At 37.4% G+C, this 23,331-nt stretch overlaps 4 protein-coding genes across 7 annotated transcripts; all 4 read left to right on the top strand.

Moving 5' to 3' along the window:
• The first annotated feature begins 4,923 nt into the window (after positions 1-4,923).
• On the top strand, positions 4,924-11,935 carry LOC141847996 (lysophospholipid acyltransferase 1-like). 3 transcript variants are annotated; one of them, XM_074736108.1, is made up of 9 exons: positions 4,924-5,269; positions 5,530-5,585; positions 7,005-7,225; positions 7,326-7,734; positions 9,022-9,107; positions 9,521-9,584; positions 9,701-9,819; positions 10,976-11,149; positions 11,776-11,935. In XM_074736108.1, exons 1-8 carry the CDS (start codon positions 4,968-4,970, stop codon positions 11,114-11,116), a joined length of 1,398 nt encoding a protein of 465 aa, XP_074592209.1. In that variant the 5' UTR covers positions 4,924-4,967; the 3' UTR covers positions 11,117-11,149; positions 11,776-11,935. The 3 variants fall into 3 exon arrangements, with proteins under 3 accessions (XP_074592209.1, XP_074592210.1, XP_074592208.1); XM_074736109.1 differs by lacking the exon at positions 11,776-11,935 and adding an exon at positions 11,216-11,416; XM_074736107.1 differs by lacking the exon at positions 11,776-11,935 and having other exon boundaries at positions 10,976-11,416.
• A 1,893-nt stretch (positions 11,936-13,828) lies between these two features.
• On the top strand, positions 13,829-17,685 carry LOC141847953 (uncharacterized). Of its 2 annotated transcripts, none has more exons than XM_074736060.1 (3): positions 13,829-14,475; positions 16,070-16,273; positions 16,367-17,685. In XM_074736060.1, exons 2-3 carry the CDS (start codon positions 16,120-16,122, stop codon positions 17,575-17,577), a joined length of 1,365 nt encoding a protein of 454 aa, XP_074592161.1. In that variant the 5' UTR covers positions 13,829-14,475; positions 16,070-16,119; the 3' UTR covers positions 17,578-17,685. The 2 variants fall into 2 exon arrangements, with proteins under 2 accessions (XP_074592161.1, XP_074592160.1); XM_074736059.1 differs by having other exon boundaries at positions 13,829-14,480.
• Positions 17,686-18,905: 1,220 nt separating this feature from the next.
• Positions 18,906-19,873, top strand: LOC141847578 (histone H1-like). The gene is made up of 2 exons (XM_074735635.1): positions 18,906-19,074; positions 19,170-19,873. The coding sequence occupies exons 1-2, from the start codon at positions 18,934-18,936 to the stop codon at positions 19,605-19,607; spliced, it is 579 nt and encodes a 192-aa protein (XP_074591736.1). The 5' UTR covers positions 18,906-18,933; the 3' UTR covers positions 19,608-19,873.
• An 892-nt stretch (positions 19,874-20,765) lies between these two features.
• LOC141848044 (uncharacterized) lies at positions 20,766-23,286 on the top strand. Its single transcript, XM_074736155.1, has 7 exons — positions 20,766-20,885; positions 20,957-21,046; positions 21,138-21,292; positions 22,336-22,456; positions 22,539-22,658; positions 22,733-22,803; positions 22,882-23,286. The coding sequence occupies exons 1-7, from the start codon at positions 20,766-20,768 to the stop codon at positions 23,126-23,128; spliced, it is 924 nt and encodes a 307-aa protein (XP_074592256.1). The 3' UTR covers positions 23,129-23,286.
• Positions 23,287-23,331: the final 45 nt, after the last annotated feature.

The following is a 23,331-nucleotide window of genomic DNA, read 5'->3' as shown; positions in this document are numbered from 1 at the left end:
TACACACCATTAAACTATATCAACTTTTCTCTCTTTTTTCAATATTTCTTTTATATAAATTTTAAATTTTAAATTTTTTAATATAATAATCTTGAACCGTCGCGAACCGTGAACCGGCGGTTCCGAACCATGAACCATAACCGTCTTGGGCGGTTAAGGTTAAGGGTCGACCTGCCATGAACCGTCGAATCGGCGGTTCTGAACCGTCGAATCGGCGGTTCTGAACCGTCGAACCGGCGGTTCTGAACCGTCGAACCGGCAGTTCTGAACCATCGAACCGTCAGTTCTGAACCATGGTCGGGTCTAGTTGTAACTACTCCGTTTTGTCTACTCTTGATTTTCCTTGGGCTTATTTAGTAGATGACTCAGAGACACTTGTTACAGACTCGATCATATTGAACTTGGGTGAACCAGCTTCATCTACACTGAGTTCTTTGTGAATCAGACCGACTTAGATGAAGTCCCACCATGAGACAAATTCGACAGAACTGGTCTGACTCGGTTCGAGCTCGTCATGAGTTAAATCAACCTAACTTGAGCTCCGTCTAATCAAGGCCTATATTAACGACCGTCGGTCATGCCACATGTCATCCATACTCTTGTACCTCTTGCATCTGTTGCAAAAGTTATCTGCGTTAGGATACATAGATTGTCACTTAGGTACTTATGATTTAATCCTCAGATACGATGTATTTGTAGACTTTTCCTCCAAACGAGAAACGCGATCAAAAGATACTGGGCGTCTGGGCTGGCCGCTGCGTGTATTTCCCGATTTATCTTGGTGGCTGATGGGAAACTTTCATTAACCTAATAACCGGATCGGTCACTTCCAGAGATAGTCAATGAGGTTAACTGGGATTTATCTTTTTTTTTTTTTTACAAAAGTTATCAAAATTAATTTAGGTTTTCGTAGCATCAATTGTGTGTGAATATTGTTTAGTTGAAGATCACTATCGAACCATTAAACATTGATGACTTTGAAGTTGATTGTGCGTTGTCCACCTAACTAGAACTTCTATAATATTATTATTTAATTTTATATATATATATATAATTTAAATATTCAGACTTCGTTCCACAGGTAGATGGAGTCAAGGGCGATAACACCGATGATCCCTCTCCTTTTCTTTAATTTTTAATATAAGAAATATAAAAATAAAAAATCAATCAAATTTGAATATTTTTTTTCAAAACTTGAATTTGAATATTAATATTGATTTTGCATATCCCTAGTTCTTTGAGTATTATGGAAATATATTTAAAAATTAGACATGCCACGTGGCATTCATATTAAAAATGTGTTTTTATATCAACGTGTCGCAATTTTAACCTAAGTTATTAAAATATACAGTAGTTTGACTTTAAATTTTACACGAAATGATTTTTAAGAATTAATAATTTTATGATTAAATTAAGATAATTTTATTTTACATTATAATTATTTTTAAAAAGAGATTATTATTTTTATAGTAATTTTAATTAAATTTGCGAAGATTTTATTTATTTTTGCCGACGAGGTAACGGAACTGCCGACGGTGGGACCCGACCATTCAATAGCGAAACAATGTAGAGGTACCCGAACTGACCCGATGCCACGGTGTAGATCACGTGTTCCTCGTTCTGCCGTCGCTTTTACTCTACTGGATAGGACGCATGGGACCCAGAACACGTGTCAAATAATGAAGCCGCCTTATCAGGTGGTATTGTTACAGCAGTAAGTACGCATACGCCGGATTATTTGGATTTTCCTTTTTTAATTTTTAGATAAAAATATATTAATTAAAAATATTCTTAAAATTATTCTATACATAAACGATTTGCTAGAAAATCGTTGTAGTAACCATTTTAAAATAATTTTAATTAAATTTAAAAGATAAAAATTATTTTAATATGATAATATTTGATATTTAACAATTGGATAAAAATGAAAGGAGCTTTTATTATTAGATGACGATTTTTTTTTCTCCTTGTCCAACTCTACTAACTACTTTTGTACAACTATATTTTCTTTTATATTATTATCTCCTGTGTATTAAATTCTGAATTGATTGTGCATTTGTATAAATATTTTAGTAAAAAAGTAAAATCTGTCATCCCAATGACCCTATACGATCATCCCTACGATCATTTGTAAGAAAATAAATTAAAAAACTATAGTTGGCCACGACGGAGGAGGACATTACCTCAGTTTCGTCGAGATTCAATCTTTGCCACTTCAACAATTTTGCTCCGTCATAACCAATTCAACTATGCTCTAGGGGCAAATAAAACTGACGAAAGGAATAAAACTGGCGAAAGGCATTTGTACGAACATGATAGTATTGTACCTATTATAAAATTGTAATTTTATAACAATTACAATTTTATAGTTACTGATACACTCGGATGATGATACTTCATCAAGGATAAAGTCATAAGACCGGTTCATTTTTAATATTAAGAAATCTTAAAACCGATTCACCCAAAAAATAAGAAAAATATCTCAAAATATTTCTTAAATAAATATTTCGGAATCTTCCTAAGAAACTGGAACGAATATCTTATAATATTTCCTAAACAGATATTAATATTTCGGAGAACTACTATAAAAAAAGAAACCTATACCCATGGATACAGGTACGTGCACATATCTATCCTAATTTCCTCAAGTCATAAAATTTCTTCCTCATGCTGAATCATAACTTTAACGTCGGAGTGACTTACTGAAATCTAAACCTTAAATCAGCATTATAATCACAATCCACGATATATTAACCGAAACAGTTACTATAACATGAAATTATCTTGTTCAATAATATTAATAATTATAAAAACTGTGTCATTTTTCAATGGCCTGGAAAAAAAATAGGAGTGATCATGCGATGGGATGATAAAAATTAAAGAGTATTTTTTTTTATTTTTACCCTTAATAAATTAAATTGATTTACTTTAAATTTAAATTAAATTGATTTACTTAAAAAAATGATAATCCCAATAGTCACATTTCTGGGGGTGGGTGGCCGGTCCGATCCCACGGAAGTTTCCCACTGACCATCAGGGTAAATCGGGAAGCGCAGAGCTAATCCAAATGCCCAGCATCTTTTGATTGCGTTCCCCATTTGAAGAAAAATTCCTACAAATACGCCGTAGCTGAGGATCGAACCACAGGTCCCAATCCGAATGTCCTACCATTGCACCATTGCCCCGACTAAATTGTTATAATTCGGATATCTTACCGTTGCACCATTGTCCCGGGTTGATTTACTTTAATACATTATAGTAGGTGCCTGCATAACTCATAACAACTACAAGTTCTAATAAAGACGCAGGGGTGTAAATGAGAGCAGAAACTTCGAATTCATCGCCAGTTATAACGTGGTCCAGGTAGTTGGGTACGCACGTTAACAGGGAATATTCCACTAGGGGCAGCAATAATTTAGTTATTCAATTTTTAAATAAATTCGATGGAAAATAAGAATTGACTTTTGAAAAACTATGCAAATACATCGACTTTTTAACGTATTTGTCAAAATACTTTTAAGGTTTTAATAATATCATTTATGACAAGGACAAAAAATTTATTATCATTTATGATTTTTTAATGATTTTTAATTTTTTTATTAATTCAAATATTTAATTTTTCTAATTTAATTAATTTTAAAGATGATAATTATTACTAGATAAATTTGAAAAATACATATAAATATTGACATGATACTTTAGCGTCATAAATAAAAATATCAAATGTCATCCTTATCTCTTATTACTAAGCTGTCAATTTGAGGGTTCAAATTACAATTTTTTATCAATTTATTTTAAAATAAATTAAGATAGGTTGATCCGCCTAGACCCACGGGCTATGTGGATTGCCTGTGGCGAATTGGGATTGAGTCCGCGTAGTTAGAAAAAATTTTTTTATTTAAAATTAAAATAGAAAATTCAATAACTAGTGGTCTTGATTTATTTAAATTACAATTTAAATTTAAAATTTTTAATTTGACTTGTTTAAATTGTAATCCAAATTTAAAAATTTTTAATATATTTTTTTAATTTTTTAAGAAGCTCTGTATATTGAACCGTATAATCTGCAATCCACTTTCAGTTGGATTAGGTTGGAGATTTTTTAACCTACTAAGTTAGTGGATCAGCTCATTCCATCTTGCTATATGATAGATTTTTTTATGGATTGATCCACCTCATTATGAGTTGATCGGTTTGACTGTGCCAATATCTTTTGAAAAATATCAAAATAACACTGTGTATTAATATATTTTTCATCATGAAATTAATTGATTAAATATTTTTTAAAATTTAATTTAATTAAAATTATAAGAAGTTGTTTTCGATATATTCGAATACGTGATCTAACTTTTTAACGTATGCGTCAAAATACTTATGAAGGTTTTAATAATGTTTGTTAGTTTTTATTTCGTTGATAAAATATAATTAAAATGTCCATAGAGATATAATTTAATATACAATAAAAAGGGCAAAAAATTTATTATCATTTATTATTCTAACATTATGTAATAAATACGAGCTAACTACACAACGTGTGAAAGTTAACGAACTAAATATTTTTTTAAAATTTAATTTGATTAAAATTATTATACATAAAGTATTTTTATATTAATATAAGATCAAAAAATTTTAAATTCGATTAAAATAACTTTTATTCGATTAAAAATGCTTCACTTTAAAATAATAATAATATTATAAATATTTTAAAATAAATTTGATCATATTAAAATAATTTTATTATATATTAGAGTAGAAATTATAATAATATTAAAATGTTTAAAAAATATTTTAATATTAATAAAATATTAAAGGGTAGTTTTAAGAATTGCCAAAATTTTAGAGGTGTTTTAACATTATTGCTAAAGAGGATTAGTAGATAAGCTGCGACGATTCGCGTGACTCGCCTGTCTCGTCAAGCCCACGAAACCCTTCCCGTTCCTCTGCTTCTCCTTCGTCGGCCGGCGACCATGGCGGTGGAGATGGCGACCATGGCGGCGGCAATTGGGGTATCCATCCCGGTCCTCCGGTTCCTTATTTGCTTCGTGGCTACCATTCCGGTGAGCCTCTTATGGCGGCTGGTTCCCGGGGTGCTCCCGCGCCACCTCTACGCGGCATTCTCCGGGGCGGTCCTCTCCTACCTCTCGTTCGGCGCCTCCTCCAATCTCCACTTCCTCATCCCCATGGCTATGGGGTACTCCTCCATGCTTCTCTTCCGACGCTACGCCGGCGTCATCACCTTCTTCGCCGGCTTCGGTTACCTCATCGGATGGTTGGTTTTCAAGCCGATTTATTCTCGATCTGTGCTCAATTTTGGTTTTGGATCTGTTTTTTTGTTGTTGTTTGTTATTACTGATAGAAATTTGGATGATTGGGAGTTTGAGATTTGATTTCACGAAAAGTCTCCTCTGACCAATCTTCTAGAAAGGGGGGAAAACTATTTTGTGTGTTTGTCTTGGCACCAGATTGAAATACGATCTGAATTATTAATTTTCGATTTTTTAGCTAATTTATTTCTCAATTTCCATGCAGCCATGTATATTATATGAGTGGCGATGCGTGGAAGGAAGGAGGGATTGATGCAACTGGTAGTTACTCATTTGATTTTAGTTTGACGCTTCATTTATCAATCATATGTTATATAAGTACTCTTTACTCTTTACGCTATAGGGAAATCCAAATTGAAAACTTCATTTTTCTAAACATTAAGGAGTGTGGTCATCTTTGGCTAACATTTATTGGGAAATTTCCTCGAGTGAATATAGTCTCTTTTTTGAGATAGATAAGACCCATATATGTGGAACTTTTCAGCTATGAACGAAATGTTATATGCAATAGCAGACAAGAAGCTTATTGCAGTCAGTCTGGCAGTGCCTTGGACTGTGAGCTTACTTTATTTTGACATTGTTGTTTTCCTAAAATAAGATGCCAACATGAATGCTAATAAATGCTCTCAATTCTGCACCTCCTTTCTTGTACGGATGAGAATTGATAGATGCATCCAATCTTATTTTCTCATGAAAAACAGGAAACAGACATATATCTTTGTTTATGCTTTTTTTTTTCAACGTCCAGGGATTATCAATGATAAATGCAAGCAAATTTAACCTATTAGAAGCTAATCCACTTGAAAATTGTAATACTGATCAAAAGCTTTGTTGCTCTGGAAGTGTACTTTGAAGTTTGGTTATCCCTTCTTGCAATATAGAAAGTTCACAGCACATGCAGCAGTAATTGCCGGGAAACTATGATGATGGGCTCTTTTTACCTTCTTCTTATTTTCCTTTGGAGTAAATGGTGTAACATTTCCTAGCTAAAAATAACATTTGTTAGTATCTATAACTATATGACTAATTGAAAATGTGAAGTGACATAGTTTTTCAGGTAGAGGAATCACCAAGGTTCACGCTTCTTATCTTTTTAAGAGAAAAATTCTGGGATACTCAAAAACCAAATTAGTGTTTACATTCATATATACCAACTTAGCTTTTTACAGTAAAAAAGGAAATGACACTGTTATGTATTAGGCATAGTTAGGATTTAGGATAAAATAAAATAGAAAAAAGAAAGAAAAAATACGGCGAGAGATGGAGAATGGCCAAAGAATAACCCAAAATTTCCAAGTCTGAATGTAGCTACCCCTATAGCTCTTCCTTCTCAACCTTCTCTTGAACCTTTATGTGTTGTAATCCACCTTGTCTACTGTTGATACTGGTAAGGACACTGTTATCTATGACAGATCTAGGAAGAAATTCCAGTACCATCTTTAACAACCTGCTGAACTTTGTGATACTTGGCACATGCTTTGCCTTTTGTTTCTTCTTCTCTATTATATTCTATTCTAATCGAGCTATGGAATTAAAATATCATGATTATCAAGTTCTTAGTCATCTTTTTGTTAATATTTTCTGGAGTATTAACGTTTTGTCTGTTATATAGATTTTGACGAAAAGTATTGTGTTTATCATCTATTTTTCTTTATCACACACCTCTACTCTCCATTGTAGGAGCTCTAATGGTGCTAACTCTTAAAGTCATTTCATGTGCAATGAATTATAGTGATGGGCTACTTAAGGAAGAACGCGTTAGTGAGGCTCAAAAAAAATACCGACTAATACGTTGCCCTTCCTTGGTTGAATATATTGGTTATTGTCTCTGCTGTGGAAGCCACTTTGCAGGGCCTGTATTTGAAATGAAGGATTATCTTGCATGGACAGAATGCATAGGGGTGAGGACATATTTCATTTTCCTTCATATATTCTGACAGAGATAAAATGTACCTTTGTTAGATTATGTTTTCCAGTCGATGATATTTGAACTTTTGCAAGATCTGGGCTCCTTCCCATGACAACCGATTGCCATCACCTCTTGGTGCGACCTTGCGTGCTTTACTGCAAGCTGCAATTTGTATGGGTTTATACTTGCTATTGGTACCAAAGTTTCCTCTTTCTCGGTTCAATGAACCCATTTATCAGGACTGGGGTTTCTGGCAAAGGTTGTTCTACCAATACATGTCTGGTTTTACTGCCCGGTGGAAGTACTACTTTATCTGGTCAATTTCAGAGGCAGCAATTATCATATCTGGTTTGGGTTTTAGTGGATGGTCAGATTCCTCTCCACCTAGACCACTCTGGGATCGTGCTAAAAATGTTGATGTTCTTGGTGTTGAGTTTGCAACAAGTGCAGTTCAATTGCCACTAGTATGGAACATACAAGTCAGCACTTGGCTACGTCACTGTAAGTTTGTAGACTTTGGTTTCTTATGGAATTCAATACTTTTTGTTTATTGAAATATTCAAAAGCATAGAATTTGCCATGCATTTCCATATTCATAGCCTACCTTATTCATTGGGGCATCTTGTAAAATTTGTTCTGAATATTATCTCCTAAATGCCTCTGGATAATCGTTGTTAATATGAAAAACATCCATGATATTGTTCATTCCCTGTGTTAACACATATGAAACCATATATATTTGTTTCGCTGCACACTTTTTAATGAGGTTACTGTTGAAGTACACAAGTATAGTTGAGATTGAGGAGCTTTAACAATTGTTATTGTTGAAGCTAGGATATACTACATCCGTTAGTCTCATATGAACAAGTGTCGTGAAACATTTGATCCAGTAGTGTCATATGGTCAAGCCCAGAGAATCATTGTCGTATGTGAAACTCCTTGAGATTATTATGGTCATTGGATTTACACTTTCCTGTCTTAATTAGATGGTTAGTTATAGACAAATGTGTATGTATTGCCATTGCATAATGCCAAAAATGCTCAATTTAACTGTTACTAGCCTGGATAAGATAAAAGGTTTTCTAGGATTGGAGGGATTGGATTACATATCCATTCAAGCAGTGTTACACTATTGCTAGACATTAGGACATTACATCTAGAACCCACATTACAATGCAGAGAAAACAGGCTGTAGCAATGGTACAATCATTATGAAGAATCCTATTGTTGAGTTGATGCCAAATTGGCTTCCAGACAACTGGAAACAAACCCATGTGATTCCATCAATCATTCTTGCTAGGAAGATCCTATAATCCAAAAGACATAGCTTTCCTTTGCTGTGAAAATGGTTGACAGTGTGCTTGAAGAAGTTGCTTCCATTCATATATTTCAATTTCACAATTGAAAAGCAAATGACTAGTTTTTCGATTAGAGGATGAACCAAAGAACAGTAATCATTTTAGAGAATGCTCCATGACTTAGAAAATCCCAGTGTATAATTTTCCATAAGGATAATCCTGCTAAAATATACAAGACTAGCTAATCAAGTTCCACGCCATTTGCATAAGGAAAGATGTGCCTGTTAATCAAGCTCCACTCCATTTACATAGGTTGTAACCAAGACAGATTTGAAACATTCAGTATCTGCAACTCTATAATTTGTTACGATACTCTTTCTTTTTATCGACCTTAAGTTTTTTTAAACTTCTAGTTTATAATGATCAAATCTTCTTTGGTAATAATGATATTTGTGTGAAGCATGCAATCTGAGAAGCTATGTTGTTGCAGATGTGTATGAAAGGCTAGTTCAGAAAGGGAGGAAACCTGGATTCTTTCAGTTGCTGGCTACACAGACAGTTAGCGCTGTTTGGCATGTAAGCCACTGATGAAATTTGTTCTTAAGATTCTGCTCAACTTAACGATACCGTATTGTCTTTCCTGCTGCAACTTTATTAAAACCTGATTTGATTTCTAGCTTAGTATTTTTCACAGAGAGAGTTTCCTTGGACCAATGTAATATATTTAAGATATGCAGATTTAAGTATATTCTTTGTGCAAGTTTACTTCCAATAACCAATGAGATGGATAGTAGTTCATATATGCAGTTAATCGTCATATCTATGTACATCATGGATCACTTAAAGGTAGTCCTTTGATTCCAACAAAATCCAAAAATTGTTATTTCAGGATAAACACAAACATTCCTGTTAATACATTCACAAAAAGAAGACCAATCATGTGTTAAATTTTTTTCTTATAACTAATAATATCTCTCTATTCTACTCAGGGATTATATCCGGGCTATATTATATTTTTCGTTCAGTCGGCATTGATGATTGCAGGTTCACGAGGTAAAGAATTACCAAAGCTAAATCTATTACTCTCTTATCATATTATACTCGTGCCCACAAATTTAACTACTTGAAGTTATCTTTTTCTAATGTTGCTCTTTCCTTGAATTAAACAGTGATCTACAGATGGCAGCAAGCTGTCAATGCAAAGAATTTTTTGCTGAGAAAGATGTTCACGCTTGCAAACTTTGCCTACACTCTTCTTGTCCTTAATTATTCCTGCATTGGTTTCATGGTTAGTTGTTGAACAGCTTCTTTCATGTTTGTTCATAATAATATTTCTTGGTTGACAACCATTATAGTGTCTGCTCATCCGATCTGGTCCTGTTTATAGCTTTAATATGCTTGGCCAATAGAGTATCCTTAAACAGGGCAGTTTTGTACATGAAGCTCTTGTCAATGTGGGGTCTCAAGGAAGGGTCCGACCACATTGGATCTATTATATGCAATCTTACACTGTATTGCAAGAGACTATTTCTACGACTTGAACTTGTGATCACAAGATCACATGGTAGTAATTTTATCGTTGTGCCAAGGCTCCCCTTGCAGTAGAGTATCCTTCCCTAGTGAATTATGTTTGCTTAATCTAGCAATGGATGTTGACCCTTTTTTTCCCCATTATTGAGAACAACAAATGTGGGTGGCGTACAGCATTTTACCTAAATAAACCCTTAACAATGAGACTTGGCCAAAAGGTGTTCTAGTGTATGTTTTTAAACCAAAAAGCAATCGAGCTTTTTTTTTTCCTCCAAAAGTATCCTAGATTTATTATTTCCCTAAAACCAAATATTTTCTTGCCCATTTGCACAGCTTGTGGCCATTATGTGGCATTCCATTGTTTTACAAATCAGCTTGTGTTGCCAAAATCACCACACTGACACCATTTCGAACTCTGAAATACCTCTAGTTAAATATAAAACGCTTCTATCTGACCTAAATAATATTTTGCTTGTATTTTCATAGTGTAAATCAGCTTGTGCCTATTTTCTGGTAGTTTTCCAGGCTTCAGGATGATTTACATATCAACTTGTGCTCCTGAATTTGAGCTTTGAGATACCGCTAATTGAACATATCAAGCTTTCATATGCCCACAAATAGTTTCTCTCCATTTTCATACTGCAAGGCAAATAAGTTTTTGCTGTTAACCAGATTTGGTTTTTAGGGAAATAACAAATCTAAGGGGTACTTTAAGGGGAAAAAAAAGCTGAGCCGGTTTGGGGTAAAAACGAACACTAGGTCGCTTTTGGTAAAATCTCATTATCAAGAGTGTGTGCCAATAAAATATCAACATTGGTCTAAGTTTTATTGCATTTGGGAAACATGAAATTGTATGCCTGGAGTTTTCTTTCATCTGTAGCAAATGTTTATCCAACATTTTCCTTGTTCTGTAGGTTCTAAGCCTCAAGGAGACTCTTGCATCCTACCAGAGTGTATATTTCGTGGGAACCATTGTCCCCGTCGCAGTTATCCTCCTCGGTTACGTTATTAAGCCTTCTAGGCCTGCGAGATCGAAGACTCAGAAATCCCAGTGAGGAACATCCTCCTATTCTGTGCTGGCAAAAGAGGTGAAGAAACTTAGCAAACTTCCAGTCTCTTTTAGAGTTTTACCTGATTGAATCCTATTTCTGTAGCTCGTTTACCTCTTTTTCATCTCTAGTTTATCTCGTCTAAGCAACAGTCGACTCGACGCATTTATCAGCTGATCTCTGCTACTTTATTCAGCATTTCTTCCCTTTGATGCTTGTTTTATGCTTTTGGTATGACTTAAAATTGCTTGATCCATCTCTAGATTGTATTTTTATATGAATGCATTGTATTATATTTGAAGAACATTTATCCCTGTGGACAAAGAGACCACTTGAATCTTCATAGTTATATCCTTGTGCTACATCAACTTGATATTAAAACTTTTTGTTCGAATTTCGATATCACATTCCCACAACCTCTCCTCCATGAGATTTCCATTTGCTAGGCTTCAATTGCAACAATTTTTTTCCTTTGGAAAATAGGAAAATAAGAAGGCATTCATCATGCTCTATCAATTTATGTTCTTGTTTGTTGATTTTGGTTTCGTTACTTGACTTACAAACAATGTCGATTAAGTGATTTATCTTTATTGCTTAATGATCTAATTTGATCCCATATAAAGTTTGGTTGTTGTTGTTACTTAATGATCTAATTTCATCGACAGTGAATACTCCGTCATGGCTTGGTTCTAAGTCGGAATAAAGGAGGAGGGTTATGTTAAGTTAAATAAATATTATGTATGAATTTATTTGTGTAGCTCAATGAACTGATTTGAGAAAACACAAGTAATGAAAATAAGTTGAAAAATTTGTAATAATTGGTCTTATTAAAAAATAAATAAATTTTATATATTTATCAAATAAGTTTTTACAATTTAAATTTCTTTTTTTTCTGATGAAATGGGACATCCTTCTATTGAAGTACCAATTCTACGGCTTCTTCCACACTGCATTACTAGGAATCTAAAACATTCATGCGACAGAGACTTCTATTGAATGCTCCTTTGCCACATAGTATTCTGTAAAAGATAGAATCCGCTACCTTAGCGGCTCCACACGATCAGTTCCACGTCTATTTGTGAGGAGGTAAATCGAGAAATTGTAGTTGATCACGATGCAGGAGAATATTGTCTGATTTCGTTAGGATTTGAACTCTTGCCTCTTCTGCGTCATACTCTTCTGCAAAAAGATGGATTCGCCATCTTAGCGGTTCCACACGATCGGTCCCACGACTATCTGTGAGGAGGTAAATCGAGAAATTGCAGTTGATCACGACGCAGGTTCTGCGTCATACTCATAGATTATAGATATATCTCATTAATGTTCTTAATCAGACTAGAGTTCGAATTGAAGATTAAATTTAAATGTGTATAAATTATATTTCAAATTTATTCGTAAATTAGAATAATCTATTGCATTATTAAAAAATAATAATATTCTTAGCAGTATTTGCAGGCATTTATTATACTGCCTCCTTTCTGTTGGCTTTGTTAAAATTGAGTGGAAAAGGAAATTAAATATTTTTAATTTATTTTAAAAGACATTTTGACTATTAAAAGGGATTTGTTCGCCCATCATCAGCTCGGATAACGTTACCCTCAAATATAATATTTAATATTATTATTTTTCATCACATGCATTAAATATAATATTAGACAGATTTAATTTATTTAATAATATTATATTATAATAATTATAAAATCGTAATCGATACAATATAGATTTATTTTATTTAATAATATTTATATTATTATAATATTAAAATAATTATAATTTATAATTATTATAATATAAATTTATCTTATTGATTAATAGGATATCGGCGCGAGCAGACTGCGTTGTCGACGGCGGCGACGTTTAGTCCTCTAAAGCTGTCGCCATCGCCGACCCGGATGGTCGCCTCGTCGGCGTAGACGCGGCCATCCTTGGTCTGCGGATCTCATCTTGCGCTCGATTCGATCGAATGAGTAGTCTTGTGGTAACTTGAACGGAGATTTTGGGGACTAAATCGCGGAGCAGATTGCGGTTGTCGACTGCGGCGGCGTTTAGCCTGTAAAGAAGTCGCCATCGCCGGGAGGGATGATCGCCTTGTCGGCGTAGACGCGGCGATCCTTGGTCTACAGACCTCATCTCGCGTTCGATTCGATCGAAATGAGTAGTCTTGTGGCAACTGCAACCGAGATCGGGGGCTAAATCGGAGAGCAGAATGTGGAAAACTGCAACATTGCGAAGACTCCAAGTGGCATATTGCGACTGTCGACGGCGGCGGTGTTTAGCCTGTAAAAGAAGTCGCCATCGCCGGGAGGGATGATCGCCTTGTCGGCATAGACGCGGCGATCCTTGGTCTACAGACCTCATCTAGCGTTCGATTGATCGAAATGAGTAGTCTTGTGGCAACTGGAACCGAGATCGGGAGCTAAATCGGAGAGCAGAATGTGGAAAACTGCAACATTGCGTAGACTCCAAGTGGCAGATTGCGGCTGTCGACGGCGGCGGCGTTTAGCTTGTAAAGAAATCGCCATCGCCGGGAGGGATGATCGCCTTGTCGGCGTAGACGCGGCGATCCTTGGTCTACAGATCTCATCTCGTGTTCGATTCGATCGAAATGAGTAGTCTTGTGGCAACTGGAACCGAGATCAGGGGCTAAATCGGAGAGCAGAATGCGGAAAACTGCAACATTGCGTAGACTCCAAGTGGCAGATTGCGGCTGTCGACGGCGGCGGCGTTTAGCCTGTAAAGAAGTCGCCGTCGCCGGGAGGGATGATCGCCTTGTCGGCGTAGACGCGGCGATCCTCGGTCTACAGACCTCATTTCGCGTTCGATTCGATCGAAATGAGTAGTCTTGTGGCAACTTGAGCCGAGATTGGGGGCTGAATCGGAGAGAAGAATGCTGAAAACTGCAACATTGCGTAGACTCGAAGAGGCAGATTGCGGCTGTCGACGGCGGCGCGTTTAGCCTGTGAAAGAAGTCGCCATCGCCGGCCTAACACTTGCCCGAAAATTTTCAGCTTGATTTTCGAGTTAGTACTCTCCCCACTTCGAACAAGCATCAGCTGCGTTCAATTGAGGAGAAGCAGAATACGGCGGAGGACGGCGACGACGCGAGATCTGCTGGTTGACCTACTTCTCCTCTTTTGGTGGGTGCACGCAAGGTGTTCGATGAATTGCCCGTGACGGCAGGGGATCACAATTCTACACTTCTCAAGGCAGGAATGCGTGCTGTGGAAGAAGACTCCAAAACCATTTAATCCTATGAATCTATATACAGATACATAGCAGAGCTGCAGTGAAGAGGAGGACGGCGACAACGGCACCGACATCACTGGAGTCACCTTAGCATGAAGTGGCTCTCTGTGTTTCTGTTGGTAAGGTATGCTACTTCTCTTTTGAATGTGATTTTGTATGAGAAATAGAATAGTTATAGAGGGTTATTTGAGCAGTTTCAATCTTGGCCATTGCCACCAAGATTGAATTTGATGGCTGAGGTTGAACCCGATCGGCCTTTCTCGATAGAGTATGATGCCTACTTCCTTTCACACACAATTCCTATGGAGAGGCCTGCTATGAACATAGTAGTAGACCGATATTTGAGCAATTTCGATATAGTCATTGTAACTAAGATCATATCCTATGGGTCCTTTTGTTGGTAGAGTATGGCTTTTACTTCCTTTCTAATGTGATTTCTATGGAGAGACCCTCTACAAAACCGTGTTTTCGATCTCAATCATTGTAACTAAGATGAAGGCTAACGATTGAGATTGAGTTCAATTGATCTTCCTGTTAGTGAAGTTTGACATCTAGTTTGTTTCAATGAAAATAGTGATTTTAAGAGTGTATGAAAGGTCTTACCAACCAACATGAAGGCTGCATTTCTTTCTTCCTCTGTGCTATTCAATTCCAATCTTGGCCATTGCCACCAAGATTGAATTTGATGGCTGAGGTTGAACCCGATCGGCCTTTCTCAATAGAGTATGGTGCCTACTTCCTTTCACACACAATTCCTATGGAGAGGCCTGCTATGAACATAGTAGTAGACCGATATTTGAGCAATTTTGATATAGTCATTGTGACTAAGATCATATCCTATGGGTCCTTTTGTTGGTAGAGTATGGCTTTTACTTCCTTTCTAATGTGATTTCTATGGAGAGACCCTCTACAAAAGCATGTTTTCGATCTCAATCATTGTAACTACGATGAAGGCTAACGATTGAGATTGAGTTCAATTGATCTTCCTGTTAGTGAAGTTTGACATCTAGTTTGTTTCAATGAAAATAGTGATTTTAAGGTCAAATTCGATAGTGTATGAAAGGTCTTACCAAGATCATATCCTATGGGTCCTTTTGTTGGTAGAGTAGGGCTTTTACTTCCTTTCTAATGTGATTTCTATGGAGAGACCCTCTACAAAAGCATGTTTTCGATCTCAATCATTGTAACTACGATGAAGGCTAACGATTGAGATCAAGTTCAATTGATCTTCCTGTTAGTGAAGTTTGACATCTAGTTTGTTTCAATGAAAATAGTGATTTTAAGGTCGAATTCGATAGTGTATGAAAGGTCTTACCAAGATCATATCCTATGGGTCCTTTTGTTGGTAGAGTATGGCTTTTACTTCCTTTCTAATGTGATTTCTATGGAGAGACCCTCTACAAAAGCATGTTTTCGATCTCAATCATTGTAACTAAGATGAAGGCTAACGATTGAGATCGAGTTCAATTGATCTTCCTGTTAGTGAAGTTTGACATCTAGTTTGTTTCAATGAAACTAGTGATTTTAAGGTCGAATTCGATAGTGTATGAAAGGTCTTACCAATCAACATAAAGGTTGCATTTCTTTCTTCCTTTGTGCTATTCAATTCTTCTTTTCATTTTGTCAAAAGAATAATACCTTTCTTTGCTTATAAATTTAGAAAAGTTTATTCTTCGCTCTTAATCTTTCTTTCTTTTTTCATTCTTGTTCCAGAGAGATTCACTTCAACCAACTAGAAGAAGAAATCTAATTGTTCCTTGCTAATGATCACATTCAAACATGAAAAAAACATATCCCGAAGACTCAACAATGGTATGGAGATAGACTTGGGTGTGAATGTAAAACGATCCGCTCGAGATCTCACTTTTATCTCCGTAGAGAGTGAAACTGTGCTCGTTCTTCTTGGACATCTTCCAGGTATCATGAAGTAGCTATATCGTAAGTTTCGATTAGTTATGACTAACTTGACTTGATGATGATAATGATGTTCAATTCTTATTGATGTTTTAGGATATATGCAAGATAAGATTGAAACATCAATAAATGAAGTGAGGCAAGAGATTTGCATCAGTGGTGTAGGAGACAAAGCATCCTTGGATATGGCGATCGGAGGAAGACTGCGGTTGAAGAACGAGCTCGAGACCAATTCTTTCGAAAAGGTATTCGGTATCCCCAACGGTGTGGCATTGGATCAGATTGAGGTTTGTTTCAATGAAGAGGATGCCATCCTAATGATTTTGATGCCCAAATCCATCAACATCGAAGGTGAAGTCGATGAAACAGGGACTCAAGAAATCGGTAAGGAAGATGAAGCTCTAGTTGACGAAGATGAATTAAACCGAAATGGGTTAGTGACCAACACTCATCAAGAAGGAGATGAAGAAACTAAAAATGAAGAAGTTGATGAGTCAAACAAGAAGATTGAAGCTCTGAATGTCGGGGAACAATTGCTCCCTTCATTTGGTGTCAAACCGAAAGGAGAACAACAAATCGAGGAAACACACAATGGCCAACCATTAAAAGAAGATGAAAGTTCAGAAACTTCAGAAGTAGAACAAGCTCTCGACCAACCCAAGATATCTCAAAATATAGATAAGGAACAAGAAGAAGAACAAGAGAAACAAGAAGATAAGAAAGGCAGTGTCGGTGAATCACATGACATAAAAGAGGAAGACGAAGAGCAAGTACATGAATTAGACAATAAGCCAATATATGAAAAAGGTCTCCCACAACAACTTATTGATAAATTGCCAATGGAGGAAGTGAAGGGTAAGGGAAGGGAAATGGAGAAAGGCGAAGTTGGTGGAAGAGAGACTCAAGAAATTGACAAGGAAAGGGTAACTTCCGAAGTAAATCAAACTCTAGGCCGCCCCAAGATATCCCAAAATATAGATAAAGAAGAAGAAGAAGAAGAAGAAGATAAGAAACACGAAGATATGAAAAGAGATGTGGGTAAATCACAAGGAATAAAAGAGGAAGACAAAGAACAAATTCACGAACCGAACAATAAGGCAATGGATAACAAAGGTCTCCCACAACAACTTATTCAAGAACTTGAGACGAGCAAGAAGGATGAATTGTCGACCAAGGAAATGAAGGGTAAAAGAAGGAAGGAGCAAGGAGGACTTGGTGTGCCACCACCATCTCTAGCAGTATCGGCTTTTCTCTTATCTCTTGCGGCATTGATCATCAAACTAGTGAGGAATCAAAAGCGAACGTAGACTACTTCGATACCTTGTAATGTTTTATACAAACACTAATGCATTGATAGATAAGGAGTTGAATTGGATAATTAGATGTTTGTGGGTATATGAAACATTTAAGGTAGGTTCAAATTCTCTACTTATTGATGCAAAATATGTTAATGTTCGCGTCTCTCCTGTCCCATGGTTAGACTTAAGGAAGGTGGGGACTTCAAATTCTCTACTTATGGTTATATGCTTAGGAGTTTGGTTCTAATATACCTTTCCTCTAAAAGTTTAGGGATGATAATGGATCGGATTTGGGTTGGATTAATATTTTCCGTCCTCATTCCTATTTATTAAATTCATCCTTATCTTATCAGATATTTAATTTTCATCCCTATATACATCGGAGAATTGAATATTCATTTTCATTCTTATATTCAACTAGCACCACAACACCATTATGATGTTGATATTTGAAATCCTAATTGTGGTATTGAATTTTGAAATTCAATATCAGTGTATATTTGAAAATTAATGTTAAAGTGGTGTTGATTTTTGAAATCCAACACCATGATGTTGAATTTTAAAAAATAAGTATCACTTATGTATATTATTTAATTAGGTATTCAAATTGGATATGAATCAGATTTTATCAAATCAGCCTTCTTATTCAAATTAAAAAATTTCTATATCCAATTACCTAATTATTTAATCGGGTCTAAAAAAATCCTTTTATACTCTTCTCCATTCTTATTGGATATCCAATCGTCCATCTAGCAATAGCATTGATTTTTTAATTTTAAAAAAATTTAATATTATATATATATATATTATTTAATTAGATATTCGGATGGGATATGAATCAGATTTTATCATTCTTGTTTTCACATTCGAATCTAAAAATTTTTATATCTGATTATCTAATTATTTAACTAAATTAAAAAAATTCTTCTATATTCTCCTCTATTCAACTAAAATATATTAGATTTATATATAATCATCAATTAATTTAGTTAAATTTTATTAATTACATTAATATGTAAATTGAAAATCGAATCAAAATTTTAAAATTTACTACTTTTTAGTCCAAAATCAAATTTAAAAAAATTGAAAATTTCAACGTGGCGTCCACCCCTTAATCCATTGGCGGGCCCCATTCTTATCAGTTATCGCCTTCTACGAGAAACACACGACCTCGACTAAATCTACACCCTTCACCAAATCGCACCGTACACCTGGACGGCCACGATGATAAATAAAAGGCCTCGATCCGTGTGCCTGCTCTCTCCGCCAATAGCCTTCTTCCTTTACAAACTTCCCCCTTCCTCCTTCCTTCCACGATAAAGAGCCTCCTTCATCGAGCGGAAGGGCTAAGCGATCGAAGAAGCCATGGCCGTCGTCGAGGTTACAGAGCTCACCGCCGCGGAGGATCCGGCCAAGGAGAAGAAGGCAAGGGCGCCGAAGGTCCCCAAGGAGAAGAAGCCCAAGGGTTCCAAGTCCGCCGCCCCCGCTCATCCTCCTTATTTCCAGGTTAAACATTCAAATGTTCTGAACTTTGGGGATTTTGGCATGCGATTGGATGTTTGAGGGTTTTGATGAGCGTTCTGTGTCGAATGTGTGAGTAGATGATCAAAGAGGCGATTTTGGCCTTGAACGAAAAGACCGGATCGAGTCCCCACGCGATCGCCAAGTTCATGGAGGAGAAGCACAGGGGAGTGCTGCCGGCGAACTATAAGAAGGTTTTGTCCGTCCAGCTGAAGAACTTCACATCGAAAGGGAAACTCTTGAAGGTGAAGGCTTCGTTCAAGCTGTCGGAGACGGGAAAGAAGGACGAGAAGAAGAAGAAGAAGGTTGCTAAGAAACCTGAGAAGAAGCCGAGGGAGACCAGGAAGAGAAAGAAGGTTTCATCTGAGCCTCCTTCGAAGAAGGCTCCCAAGGCTTCCTCAAAGCCGAAAAGAGCTCCGGCGAAGAAGGCAAAGTCGCTGGCGGTTTCTCCGAAACCCAAGCAGCCGAAGTCGATCAAATCCCCCGCGGCGAAGAGGGCCCGGAAGGCCGCAGCTTGATGGCGTCACCGTGATTTCTGCGACGATTTTTGTTCTTCTGGTCTCAGATCGTCTCAATCTCCTCCTTCCTCGTAGCTTCAGGCATCTCTCTACCTTGTGGATAGATAAACTCCGATCATCGTTGCGGCTTGCAACTTAGTGACTGGTGCTTGTACATGGTTCATGTAGTTCTAATCTCGTTTCAAGTTACGATTTTGATCAGCGCCTGTGTTTTATTTGGTGTAAATTCTACCAGAAATCTTATCAAAATTCGATCTTGAGATGCACCTTAATGGAATGGTTTCGATAATGTCTTCCTTTTTCTTTACCGTTCTCCTCTGATCATATTCCTCCTCTTCAGTTCTGAAAATAAAATTATTTAATTTTTATGGTTTAAATTTAATATTGTGATAATTAGAGAAATGTTATGTTGTGCCATGAGGAATTTGCGATCCGTGCGCTACATTTGTGATTCACTGTTGCTATCCTTCTCATCGTGTTGTCCGGTCATTGTTGGTCATCGATCGATGTGTCGCTTATTGGCGCTCTGTCTGATATCAGATTTCGATCGAATAGTGGTCGAAATTTGATAAAATTTAGTTAGAAATAGGATTGCCAATGGTAGTGTCGTTTTTGGTCAAATCGTGATCGAAGATCGATCGAGGAAGGACCCTCGATCGGTCTCTTACGGCGATTCTGTTGGAATCCGATCCGATTGTTGTCGACAGTAACTACACAGTGGGGGGTGATTGTTTTGATCAAATTTCGTCGAATTCAAATTACTATTAGAACGGAATCCGTCGTCGGAAGGAGCACCGGCGAGTGGCGCGTCGATCGTGATCGAGACAGCGGACGGCGGTAGCCGGACGGGGCGGCGATAGCGGCGGTAGGTCAGGGAGTCGCTCACGGGTCGCTCATGGGTGCGCACGGGTCGCTCATGGGTTTATCGCCAGATGGGGCGGCAATAGCAGCGGTAGGTCAGGGAGTCGCGCACGGATCGTGTATGGATTTACCGCGCAGCAATCTCAGTGATAATTATTGAAAAAATAAATATCGTATAAGATCAATGGGTTGGGCCTTGAAGGGAGCTGGGCCTTGAAGGCCCAATTAGAAGGGATTTAAACTATGAAGCGCGGAGATTTGGCCGGGAACTGAAGGTGGAGGGAAAGGAGGAAGGCGATGAACTCGCCGGCCGGAAGGGACGTCGGCGATGGCGACGTGCCGAACCTCGTCTGCCAGCTCGACTGCGTCCAGGGCATGGTCGACGCGCTCTCCTCCGTTCGCTGGAAGCGCAATCAGGTTCGTGTGCGCCACTCGTTCTCTCCTCCCCTTCTCGTTAGGGTTTCGTCTCATCCTCTCCCTGCGATCAGGATGCTGTGGTCGAGATCTCCGAGCACGGGCTCGTCCTCGTCGTGGAGGAGTCTGGATGCCTCCAGGCCAGGGTGTATCTTAAGCGTGAGGTACCCTAATCGAGGGCAAGACGAAAATTGCTTATTCTGGCTTGGTTTCTAGGTTTTCTGGAACTGAAATCGTGCGTTTGGTTCGCCGCAGCTGTTTCTTGCGTATGAGTTCTCGGCGGAGGGGCGACCGAGGTTCGGCTTGAGCTTGGGACTGTTCGTTGACTGCCTCAACATCTTCTCCACTCCTGGACATGCCCCTGCCATTGAAATCCGTTATCCCGGCGCTGACATGCAACTGCTTCTGAAGTAAGCTTCTTTTTTTCCCCTTCTGGGTTCTTTGCTCCTTGTTCTTATCAGGTTGAAGTTAATCCTATTGATTTACCATTGCTAGTAATCCCTTTGATGTGAGTTCAGATGCTCTAATCTCTATAGTCAAGGTGTATTAGTAGAATATCGATCAGTTCTAGCGATCTACATTTCTATAGTAGTAGTAGTGTAGAACTTCCTTTTGGTATAACATGAGATTCTACATGAGTTCAAAATTGTGGAGGAAAGGAAATCTATCAAAAACATTCTGATGATGTTGCCTTAATCGGAGGAATCGTAGATAGATGAGTATGAGCAGTTCCTATCTGCGGTTAGGGAAGGTTGATAACTCAATGAGATGTATTAGTGATTATACACAACAAGATGTGTTCTGATGAAAAAGGTTTTGAGGTGGCAAAACATGTTTCGAATGATGAACCTGTTCGTAAGATCTGTATCTATGCTACATTTTACTGTTATTAACAGTGATATCTAAATTTAAACATCACCTAGTTTGATATTTCAACATTCTTGATGATCTGTCCAAGTTTCCTTGAACTTGAAGTAGTGCCAGTAGATTTATTTAGGTCGGAAAGATTCCCTCCAACAACCCCACAATTTTCGTTTTTGATTATATAAACTGAGATCTTGTTGTGATTGGGAAACCAGTGCCCTAAGATCTTGGTGAGTGTTTAATTGTTCGATTAGTCAACATTCTCTAGTTTTTCTGTCAACACTTATAGGATTGTTAGAAGAGAAAACTTGTTCCTCCTACTATTACCCGTACTATATTTTACTATTATCGGCGGTTAAATTGATGAACAATACATTGGTTCTAACCTTAGATGCTCGATTGTTTTAAATCATTCGATATAGATCTTTAAACTCGACAATGTATGTATGCCTTGACAAATTTGAACTTCGGTTACATTTTCAATAAACCATCTATTAACTGTTAGTGTGTGCCTGAAACTATCTTTTGGCATTGTAAATCACTACTACATTTGTTCTTACGAAAGTTGATATCTTGAAAGTTCTTATAGGTCGGTCGACTCTCCAGACGCCTGTATTTACGCAGAGATTAGAACAAGAATTCCTGACACCATTTCTTGGGACTGTAACTTCGAACCGACCGGAAATGTTCCTGTTAGTTTTACAGTCAAGGTAAATTCTGGTTTCCCCATCTCCTTTGTTTGGGTTATTTTCCACCTAAGAGTCGATCCAATTAATCGTCTATTGTTATTAGTCTGCTATTCTAAAGGAAGCTATCGACGATCTTGAATGGCCTGGTTCCGACATCCAGATAAGCCTACGACCTGACCCTCCTTCAGTGACATTTAGAGGCGAAGGGCATGGCGACTTGCAGGTTAGAAAGGTTTCTAAATCGAACTTATCGTGCTGCTAAGAGCTTCTTTTGGATAATCTTCAACTTATCGACAGATAGAATTCCGGTATTACGCAAATACTGATCTTCTAATTGCGTTCCAGTGTAATCGATCCGTCTCTAACAGGTATCTACTCTCCTTACCAGATTCTGCTCGACAATGGCAATAACTTTGTGCTGTTCTTTTCGCCGTGTGTATACACAGGTACAAGTACAAATTTCTCCAAGCGATGACATCGAACATTCCAAGCAGTGTGTTGAAGGACAACAGAGGAAGCAAAGTGACTGTGGGGAGAGGAGGGATGCTGAAGATACAGCACTTGGTATCAGTGAGAAGATCATCGGTCCAACATTCGCGAGGCGATCAGCAGCCCGGCCACATCGCTTACATCGAGTTCTTTGTCAAACCCGAAGAAGAAGAAGAAGAAGAAAGCCCTATCGGTGACAATTAGCCTCTTGGAGGAGTATCTCAACAAACATAGAATGTGTTGCAATCCTTTTTATGCATCTTTAAAAGTTTAGAGCAATATTATGCGAGGCGATTACATCGAGTTCTTTGTCAAATAAGAAGAAGAAGAAAGCCCTATCGGCGACAATTAGCCTCTTGAAGGAGTAGCTCAACAAACATTGAATGTGTTGCAATTTTTATGTATCT

This window comes from Curcuma longa, chromosome 16 (genome assembly GCF_044706935.1).
Source record: "Curcuma longa cultivar G26 ecotype Majalengka, Jawa Barat chromosome 16, ITB_CL_G26_1.1, whole genome shotgun sequence".
NCBI lineage: Eukaryota > Viridiplantae > Streptophyta > Magnoliopsida > Zingiberales > Zingiberaceae > Curcuma > Curcuma longa.
Note: the sequence above shows the minus strand (reverse complement) of the source record. Positions and strands in the feature narration are given on the sequence as shown.

What these genes read in the sequence shown, in the direction of transcription:
- LOC141847953 (XM_074736060.1), top strand. Translation starts at nt 16,120, where the DNA reads ATGATCACATTCAAACATGAAAAAAACATATCCCGAAGACTCAACAAT. An exon ending in TCTTCTTGGACATCTTCCAG is followed by an intron (nt 16,274 to 16,366) that starts GTATCATGAAGT and finishes TTGATGTTTTAG; the next exon opens with GATATATGCAAGATAAGATT.
- LOC141847996 (XM_074736108.1), top strand. Translation starts at nt 4,968, where the DNA reads ATGGCGGTGGAGATGGCGACCATGGCGGCGGCAATTGGGGTATCCATC. An exon ending in AGGAGGGATTGATGCAACTG is followed by an intron (nt 5,586 to 7,004) that starts GTAGTTACTCAT and finishes TCTCCATTGTAG; the next exon opens with GAGCTCTAATGGTGCTAACT. An exon ending in CAGTTAGCGCTGTTTGGCAT is followed by an intron (nt 9,108 to 9,520) that starts GTAAGCCACTGA and finishes TATTCTACTCAG; the next exon opens with GGATTATATCCGGGCTATAT.
- LOC141848044 (XM_074736155.1), top strand. Translation starts at nt 20,766, where the DNA reads ATGAACTCGCCGGCCGGAAGGGACGTCGGCGATGGCGACGTGCCGAAC. An exon ending in GGGTGTATCTTAAGCGTGAG is followed by an intron (nt 21,047 to 21,137) that starts GTACCCTAATCG and finishes GGTTCGCCGCAG; the next exon opens with CTGTTTCTTGCGTATGAGTT. An exon ending in CTGTTAGTTTTACAGTCAAG is followed by an intron (nt 22,457 to 22,538) that starts GTAAATTCTGGT and finishes TATTGTTATTAG; the next exon opens with TCTGCTATTCTAAAGGAAGC.
- LOC141847578 (XM_074735635.1), top strand. Translation starts at nt 18,934, where the DNA reads ATGGCCGTCGTCGAGGTTACAGAGCTCACCGCCGCGGAGGATCCGGCC. An exon ending in CTCATCCTCCTTATTTCCAG is followed by an intron (nt 19,075 to 19,169) that starts GTTAAACATTCA and finishes ATGTGTGAGTAG; the next exon opens with ATGATCAAAGAGGCGATTTT.